Source organism: Peromyscus leucopus, chromosome 12 (assembly GCF_004664715.2).
Source record: "Peromyscus leucopus breed LL Stock chromosome 12, UCI_PerLeu_2.1, whole genome shotgun sequence".
Taxonomy (NCBI): Eukaryota; Metazoa; Chordata; class Mammalia; order Rodentia; family Cricetidae; genus Peromyscus; species Peromyscus leucopus.
Window position 1 is genome coordinate 2,002,408 of NC_051073.1, and position 9,901 is coordinate 2,012,308.

The 9,901-nt window shown below is 48.9% G+C and overlaps 1 protein-coding gene across 2 annotated transcripts in view; it reads right to left on the bottom strand.

The window, feature by feature from the left end:
- The window catches only part of Pcp4 (Purkinje cell protein 4), a 66,224-nt gene extending 56,955 nt beyond the window's left edge, over window positions 1-9,269 (bottom strand). Inside the window, exons 1-2 of one of the 2 annotated variants that reach the window (XM_037209603.1) lie at window positions 9,162-9,269; window positions 8,191-8,295 (exon numbers count right to left, since the gene is read on the bottom strand). In XM_037209603.1, coding sequence (XP_037065498.1) covers window positions 8,191-8,286 — 96 coding nt within the window. In that variant the 5' untranslated portion in view covers window positions 8,287-8,295; window positions 9,162-9,269. Of the gene's footprint in view, window positions 1-3,375; window positions 3,556-8,190; window positions 8,296-9,161 lie in introns of those variants that run through there. The other variant, XM_028879924.2, reaches the window with a different exon arrangement.
- Between the last annotated feature and the right edge of the window lie 632 nt (window positions 9,270-9,901).

Sequence of the window (9,901 nt, forward strand, 5' to 3'; positions counted from 1 at the left end):
TTTTAAATCCATTCTCCATTAAAATCTCACGCCAGGCTCTCCTAAATTAGTTTTTTTGTTTGTTTGTTTGGATGGTTGGTTGGTTTGGTTTGGTTTGGTTTGAAAAGCCACTTAAAAGCAAACCCCCGGTGAGAACCTAGGACACTATATTTGCTCCCAGGAATTCTTCTTAGCAAAGGGGGGCTCTTCCTTCTTGCCCATGGTACTTTGTAACCTTGGGCCTTGCTGAGAAGATTTCAAATGTGGTTACTAGATTTAAGCCTACATTTCGATCCCTACAAAATTATTTCCCAGTGCATCTCCTAGATGGCCCCAAGCACACCTGACATACTTTAATACTGACGAAAAGCAGATGCCCCCAAACCACCTCTTCTCTCACTCTGACACTGCCCTAAATTTGGATTTATTTCCTTTCTATACTTATTTTTTGTTCTGCTTTTTTAAATAAATTTATTTTTTTTTATTTATTTTACATCCAGACTGTAGTCTCCCCTCCTTCCTCTCCTCCCAGTCCCTGTCCCCTGACCCCAACCCCTCTCCCCACCCCACAATCCACTCCTCCTCCATTTCTGTTTAGTAAAGGGCAGGTCTCCCATGAGTGTCAACCAAACACAGCATATCAAGTCCCTTTCTACACTTCAGCTGTTCTACTTGACACATGTCAATCCCCCAGCAGTGAAACAATAAATAACGGTTCTGAGGTATGAAAACCACACTGTGTTAAGTTGTCCGGTTTAGAGCCAGCTTCGGAACCAGTTTCCTGTTGTCCCTTCCTCCTCTTCAAGGCCAGAAGTCCTAGAAGGACAGGGAGCTGACCCCAGGGAGCCTTTGGCTTTTCGGGGTCTCTTCCAGCCAGCCCAGGTTTATATTTACTCAAGGGAAAAGTGAGAGATCTCTGGAGATTATGCAGCTACAATGAACCCTGAGAGCTGCAGAAGGAGACTTACAATACACACACACACACACACACACACACACACACACACACACACACACACACACACACACAGGCTCCAGCCCCCAAATACCAAATAAGCCTGAGGGCAGAGGAACAGCCATACCTCTGCTTTGACTGACAACTAGTCATATAAGCACATAATAACTCCAGGCCTGCCTAGGAGTTATTCATGCTAGAAGCCATGTGTGTAGTTCATCCAACTAAAGAGAACCTTAGGACTTGGTGCCCTTCCCAGTTCCTCAGCGGTTTGTCCCCTTTATTAAATTTTAAAGCAGATTTAAGTTTTAGTCAAAGGATAAAATTCCTCTTTTCTGAGGAACACCATCAGCCAGGGACTTGGAGACTGGCCAGCAGGGGGAGCTCAGGAGCAGCGGTGTGGATGAGAAGCTGAGATGGAGACAAGGGAATGTTGGGGTGTTTGTTGAAGGGCTGGGGACACAGATGCAGAGTCTGCATTTTAGGGATTTTCACCCACAGGGTTTGAAGGAATGAACACTCAGGCTATGACACTGTCTCGTGGATAGCTGGGACAGGATGGGGTATGTGAGATTGCCCTAAATACAGATTCAGCAGAAGGGAGGTTGTGATCTTAATTGTGGGTCACACTCTGGGACAGAGCTCCTCCCTGGAAACACACACGGTCAAGAGATCTGCCGAGTGCCCAGGGAGGGCCCAGAGGACCTCCCTAGCATCATGAGCCTCCACAGGAAATGAGTGGAAGGGCACTGTCCCAGTTGCTGACTGACACAGAAGGGTCCCTGCTGCAAAACTGGTCTGCTGAGTTATGGATGGGAAAAGCTGACCACACAGCCGACCACCCCTTCTTACTGCAAACAAGGTGAGGTTTCTCTAAGCCTTGTGCTTCTGAAGTCTCAGTGAAGCCTGGAAGAAAACCCACCCTCCACACAGAAAGGAAAAGAGACCTTGTCCTCAAAGCCCTTGCTCATCGGAGCCCCGGCTTCCTTTCCCCAGATACTCGCCTCCTTCTGCTCCTCCCTGCCCCAGCTGTTCAAAGAGCCCCATGTGCATTTGGACACCATCAGGAACCTGGAACCAACGACTTCAGCGTGAGCAGTCTAGCCCTTAGATCTCCTGATTGGTGGCTGGTGGCCTTGAATCAGTCAGTCACTGCTCTGTGGCTCAGTTTCCTCATCTGTCCATCACAGACTGCCCCGGGTATGGAGAGGCTCGCAGAAGGGGGCACATGTAGGAGTTCTTGGCACACTGCTCTCAGCACTTACACCACGAGGCAACCAATGGCTGTCACTGTGGCTCCTGTCCCCAGGGTTGCCAGGAGACTCCCATCTCGCAGCCCAGATCCACCCCCCTCCCCCAAGCTCTTGGCTCTGTCCCACGTCCTGTGCCTCAGTGCAGCACCACCTCTCCCTTCTTCCTGTTAATATCCAAAGCCTCCCGTCAAAGAGAGGAGAGCCATGAGGAGGCATTCGATTTCTGAAGTTGTTAATTCTACTCTAGACTTCCAAAAAAAGATCACCCATCTGTCAAACAATTTTTTAAATAAAATACGAAGACGATAACTGATCTCTCAAAGTAATTAAGTATCAACCAAGGGTAAATGAAAACGGACTTGCCCAGGCTTCTGGTTGAAAGAGGATAGCATTGTATAACCCCAAATCTTCATGTGGGAGAGATTACAATCTCTTCTTAAGAGAAAAATATGCAAGCCACCAGTTTCCCCCAGAATAACATGTTCTGTATACATATAACCATAATCAGAGAAGGGTCTTCAGCTTGAAATATGCTCTTCTGTAACACCCCTGGTGTCTCAGAGGTAGCAGTCTGTCTGTCTGTCTGTCTGTCTCTCTCTTCTCTCTCTCTCTCTCTCTCTCTCTCACACACACACACACACACACACACACACACACACACTCAGGCTTGGACTTTGCACGCTTCCTGGGGCTCTGATTAGCTGATTAATGGCAAGCCGTCCCTGTCACCGGCAATGCTGCAGGAGCTGCCAACCACCCCAGCCCAAACCCTCACCCCCTCCCCACCCCTCTTCTGAGGCCGGATTTCCCAGGTGGCTGGCTCTTTATCTGCTAACACTCAGATTGTGTCCCAAGGAGACACATGAGGACACACTCCCCGGAAGAAGCACAGACCCTCATGAGGTAATCAAACCTTTCTCCTCAGAGTACAAAGCCCGAAGTCATAGATCAGAAACAATGTACCTACCCCTTGTTCTTTCTATGGCTAATTTCAAAAGTTGTAAACTTAACCAGTTTCTACACGGCCATTCAAACCAAGCTATCAGGAGACTCTATCCTCAAAGCAAATAATGACAAGGTTCGTTTGCCCCTGAGCCCCTCTGGGCACCTTCGTGTTTCTGAGACTCCCAGAGGTGCGGACCCTTCTCACTCCCCGGTTTCCCTGGGCTAAGTGTAAGCGTTGCTCACCTCACTCATGTTGGCCTGACTCCGCAGCTAGGTCCCACAGAACAGCACAGAAGGCAATGCTCAGGGGTGGCTGTTTCTCTGGTCCTGGCTTTTCTCTTAAAAAGAGCTGCTGGGTGGCATCATGCCTCCCGCCAGCCAATGAGATGCATTCACCTGTCTGAACGCCTGCAGACATCCGAGAGTGCAAAGAGCCACCTAGTGGAATAAAGTGAAACTGCATGGCAGGTCTCTGCTCCGCTTCCATCCAGGAACCAAGGAATTTGCTTGAACACCAGCGCATCCACTCTAAAAGATTTGACACCCTACTACGGAGATATTTGCTCATCAGTTTTCGTGGCTGCTCTGGCCACAACAGCAAGGGAAGAGAGTCAGCCTAGTTTCCCATCAGCAGATGAATGGATAACAAAAATGCGGTACAGTTGGTTTTATTCAGCAATAGAAGAAAAGGAATTGTGACGTTAGCAGTGAAATGGATGGAAATGGGAAATACTTATAGTAAGTGAGGTAAGCCAGACTCAGAAAGACAAATGTTCCTGCTCATATGGAGATCCTGACTTCAACTTTTTACATGTGTTTATTTGAATGAGGGTGGGTTCCAGGGACAGGGGTGGGGAGGGTAAAATAAGACCTGTGATATGAAAGTGGACAGGGAATTCTGGGGGTCGAGGGTATAAATGAGGAAGAGGGGCAAGGAAACGGGAGAGAAGAGGGCCTGGGGACGGCCAACCAAAGCTAAGGATTATGAAAGGCCATAAGGAAACCTGTTGCTTTGAAAGGGTTTTTCTTTTTTAAATTTAAAGGAGAGATAAACATAACAATCACAGGCACGCAGCCGGCCACAAGACTGCCACTGTTGATGTATTGGGAGGTATGAGATTCACGCTCTCGGGGAATATACCTCACGTGTCTGTAATTTACAGATTTGGTTTCCCAGTGAGGAGCAATGGGAAACCAGTGGGAAGTGGCTCCTGAGTTTCCAACCACTGTCACCTCCTCCCTTTGGGGGCACCAGCCTCAGACTTTAGAGTGTAGCAGTTCTGTCCCCTGTCCCTCACCCCTATCTGTCTGTCTGCTCGGACCCTAGGGTGGAAGGACATAAACAGGTGTGTGTTATGACCTTTGGGGTCAAACACTCCTGAGTCCCAATCGGCAGTGATGGGGGAGCAGGTTTTTTCCCTTAGGGTTCTCACAGCCCCACTTATCGAACAGGATGCCAGGAAAGGTCTCCTCACCCTGGTCCTGTCTAGCCTTGTGGGTTAGAAGCTCTTTTTTCCCCTTCAGTCCTGACCTTGGGAGCCTTGATATCCACAATGTAGTGTCTGCCAGATGAGGAGCATTCATAGCCTGTGTTTTAGCTGATCCCATTGAGCATCAACATGACTAGAAAGACCAGGTCAAGTGCCCCAAAACCTTTCCTAGTGTCCCCAGTGCCTGTCCTAGCACCTCCCTGCACCCAGAAGGGCCTGCGTTACACCCTGTCTACTGGTTTCCTCTTCTTAGCTGTGTCCTCCCCAAGCTGTCAGCCTTATGTTCCCCATGCCAGCATCACAGCCATCTTTCCATGTGTCTCCAAATGCAAAGGAGCAAAGCCAGGCACTCTGCTAAGCGCTCTAGTCCATGCACATGGGTGTGGCATGGAGAGCAGCAAGCCAGAACCTCACCTACAGCTCCTACGGGTGCCCTACCTAACCAGAGCCATTGTCATGGGCATCATGACATTCCCAAGTGTGTGGAAGCACTGGATGCTCACCAGGGTACATACTTCACAGAGTGAAAGATGTGAGTAATATGGTATACAGTATATACATACACATATGCTATTGTGTATATTATATACAAATTAGTTATGCATCCTAACCATATAAACTAGTAAGGACAACGCCCTCTTCATCCTCTCCCTCCTCTTCCTCTCTGTGCTCCCAACTCATCCTTATGGAGGCTCAATATCATGATATCCTTGATATCCCCAGGCTCTGGAAGTAGACCCAGGACCATAGTGCTATCTGCTCTACAAACAACCAAGATAAAGGGAAGCTCACTATCCTCAGAGGAGACCATATAGCTTCTGAGATGCAACCACTCCATCCCTCCCAGGAGATGCTTGAACCCAGGGTGCCATATGGTGAGGACACAACCCTTCAATGGCAAACTTCACAGTTTCATGTGTGTTTTACAGCCTGGGTTGCTGCGGAGAGGAAAAACAGAGAAGTCACTGAGAGCCAGCCCTTACCTGCTTACCAAATGCTGCAGCAGACCTGAATTTTCTACACACACACACACACACACACACACACACACACACACACACACAAAGCTTGCATGCTTGCAGCATGCTGGGTCTTGGGAAAGAAGAAACAGATGCTGGGATTCCAAGGGAAAAAGCTTAGACTGGCCATGCCAGGCAGAGCTGCATTGTTAGTGAGTTGAATGCACAATTGCTAGGGATTAATATGGAAGAGGAGGTGGAAGCTGTCATGGCCTGAATTGGGTACCACTTTCCAATTAACTAATCCCCAGTAGCTTGAACCATGGCTGATTGGGCACAGAGTCTTCACGGAGCTAACCAACATTAAGATGTGCTGTTAGAATGGCCTAGTTCAAAACTCCTGATGTCCTCATGAAATCAGGGCACAAGCACACAGAGAGAACAACCTTGGGAGGCACAGAGAGAAGTCACCATCTACACGCCAAGGAAGGACCACAGAGAAAGCCTTCACTGAAACGTCTTGATCCCTAACATCAATCCTCTGTGTCTGTGGTGTAAACCTGGCCATGTAAGTGTGGAGTAGCACCTGTTGTCTTTGAGACATGCACATGCAAACACACGCACAAGCAAAACCAGACATGCCCACAAAGGCACAGTCACACTCACCTGTGAAAGTGGGGGCACGTGTGTGTGAGTAAGCAGGCACCAAGCACACAGCCATCCTCTCCTAAGGTGACCAGTGACTCCTTCAGGGCTGTAGAGTCCCTGGAGAACCAGCCCTCAGCCTGAGAATTAAAAGAACTCCATAGCCAACATCTCAGAATCTCTGAGCCTAGGGCTGAGGACAGTAAATGTTCTCTCGCCTTTCTGAGCAGTTCTGATAAGCAGTCAGATTTGAGAACCACTCAAAACAGTGATAAAGGCAAACACACATGTGTACACACATATACACATGCATGTAGACATACATATGTACACACATATATGCAAACACACACAAATGCTTGCACACATATACACATATATACGTATACACTCACACACACACACACACACACACACACACACACACACACACACACACATCACTCACTCACTCCATCTAAACCTTCCAGACTTTCTTCTTCCACTCCTGCCTCGCCCCTTCCCTCTTTTAGGGCCATCTTGGTTACGGTTTGATTTTATACACTGACATCCTTCAGTCTCTGAGGGGAGCCATTCCAGGATCCCCCACGGATGTCGAAATCTACAGGTGCTCAAATTCCATGTCGAAAATAGTGCAGGCTTGGCAGAGGACTCTCTCTGTCCTTTCTGCCACCCCTGGGTCACTTGTACACTATGACAGCTGTACAGAATTGCTCAGAGAATAACAACAAGGAAAAAAAAGCCTCGCCTCAGGTGCAATCCTTCTTCAGACAACCCTATCTGCAGATGGGGATCCCACAGATCACACAATACTACATCACACAGTAGCTGTCACATGGACCAGGAAGTTGGAACCTGAGCGCAGGTGTGACAAATAGTTTTGTATACAACTTTATCAATGTCTGTCTGATCCTCATTGTCCAATTTCCTCCAACAAAAATATTAAGACTTTGCCTCTCATGACCTAAGCTCTGTGTGTGTGTGTGTGTGTGTGTGTGTGTGTGTGTGTGTTTGTGTGTGTACTAAGTATACTGAGTTGAGCTAGGAAATAAATGTTTAAATAACTTGAGGAGAGTCAGATTTATGGCTTCGTGTATTACATCTCAGTTCATGTTTCACTCTTGCTATATTACAATATAAGCAGCTTTTGTAATTTACAATTTATGAAAACAGTGCAGTGTGTGTGTGTGTGTGTGTGTGTGTGTGTGTGTGTGTGTGTGTACTTATGCTTTAGAGACATACTCTTGCCTGAGGGGGCAGAGCTTGGCCAAGAAATTGATGAAACCATAGGCACATTCTATTTTTGACTGGGAGCTTTTAATCAGACTTTTATGTCAAATGCATCATTCTTCAAACATGGAGAAAAAAAATTTAAGCCAGGCCTTGAGTAACCCCAGCTACCCGGAGGTCTATTGTAATCTCAACTGCTTGGGAGGCTAAGGCAGGAGGATGTCACTTTCAAAACCAACCTGGACAACTGAGTGAGCCTCTGTCCCAAAATACAAGAGAGTCAGGATGTTGCTTACCAGTAGACACCTAGCCAGCATGTGCAAGGGCCCAGGTACAATCCCCAGAGAAGAAGGAAGGAAGGAAGAGAGGGAGGGAGGGAGGTGAGGGAAGGGAGGGAGGGAGGGAGGGAGGGAGGGAGGAGAGGGAGGGAGGGAGAGAGGGAGGGAGGGGCGGGCCACCCCTAGCCTCCCTCCTGCTTCTCTTGGTTTTGCTGCCTGGCATCTTCATGTTTCATGGCCCAGGTGCCACTTTGTGCCCACACAGTGCACTTAATCCCTGTACAGGAAGCAGCTTTGGCACTGAACTGGCACAAAGGAACTGCAGCAGGGCTTGACTACAGATTCCAGCCTCCATGATACCCCTCCTTTTCCTGCTCCCCATCAACTTCCAGGAGAGTCCTGTGCGCTTCTGCAGTCCCCAGCATCCCCACCCTAACAAGGGCCCATGGCTCCCACCTGGGTTTTCATCTCTCCGCCGCTTTGAACATTACCAGCCTGCTGGATGTCACTGGACTCTGACCCAAGGGGACTCTTGGGTTGTGATGACTCCATGGGGTTCTCCTAGAAGCATGCGACAATGGTCACGACACACCGATGGGTTGCCACTGCCTGTGAGTCTTGTCTTTCCATCTGGGCTTCACACACATTGAAAGAGGGAGAGGCCAGGCCCTCCCACCCTGCTCATACTTCCGCAGCTCTTAGGAGTCACATAGCCCAGCAAGGAATGAGCACTCAAAACTACTTCAGAGCACATAAACATTCCAGCAGCCGCCAAGTGTGACTGCTAATGAGAGAAAGAAGACTCTAGACACACTTCCCAAGAACACGTAAGAATTTTCTCTTTCGCAAGCGACAAAGAGTCCTTCAAAGGCCCCGATGCTGCAAGTTTCAGGCCCGCTTTCTAGAAACTTCTTTTTTAATTCAATTCTAGCAGAGCAAACCTCTTCCAACCCTAGATCACTGGGGTTTGCTGCCTTTATGGGAGAAACGGATCGGCAAAGATGGGAGGCTGTGCCTTGTAGGGGTTTAGCAGGCGATGTGGCTCAGCAGTCAGGTCCTTCTGTCCTGCCCGCCCTCCATCTCCACACACGCTTGGTCCCATTTGCCTGGCTGTTCTGGAGAATGGATGTGTGTGTCTTCTCGTCCTCTGGTGTTATTAGAGTTTGCTGAACTTCCCTCCTCGTCTCTACCTCTTCATCTCTTCTCTCCACTCCCCCTCACCCCGTCTGTCTCTTCCTCCTCTTCCTCCTCTATAGTTCTCTCTTATCTAAGATCATGTGTATTTCATGCCCTCAGTCTTCCACCCCCACCTTGATGCTGGGTTTAGTCACTGCTTCTTTCCCAAGCTACCAGGGTCAGCGGAGAGAGAGAGGCAGCTGAGGGGAGGAACGTGGCCCCTCTTGGGAGCTCCAGTGTAGCAAACTTACCTGAAGCTGGTGTCTTCTTGAGCGTTGAATTATTCCCTGTTTACGGTGGAAAAGGTCATTTTGTCACCTGCAGTCTCTTCCAGCCCAGTGAACTGAGTAAGCCTGTCCTGGGGAGCAGGGCTGTCTGTGATGCTCACGGAACCAGCTTGTGACCACTCCTGTAGCCTTCTATGTCACAAAGGCCAGTGGCATTTGCCAAGAGCTACACTGTGGGCCTGCGGCAGGACTCTCAATCCCCGGGAACCCTGGCAACTCACAAAGCTGTGCTTTGTTGTGTTCTTAATTATTTGGCCCTGTCTCCATTGTGGAGCAGGTAGAGCTTTCCAGTCCGCAATTCACAGTGCCCCCAACCTGCTCTCCTGGAGCTGGGGACAGCGCCTGTTTATATGTGTTCCTCTGAGTTTGATATGTCAACGACCTAGCCCCCGACCTGTTTTTGGAAGTAGGACTTTAAAGAGAGGAGCAGAAGATGGTTCTGGTCCACTATGACCCGTGTCTTTGCATAGGAGGAGTCTGGGACACGCGCATGCCCAGAGTGATGAGACCATCCTGAGAAGATGCTGTCTGCAAACAAAGGAGGGGGCCTTGAGAGGAACCAGTCCTGCTGACTCCTTGACCTTGGACTTCCAGCTGTCAGTAAATCCTTCCTGTTTCTCCTCCTATTGTAGAACCCTATTGCAACCTCCCAAGTTGACAGTGCATTGACAGTGCCCCCCGGCCCACAGCCAAGGCTGGCTTCT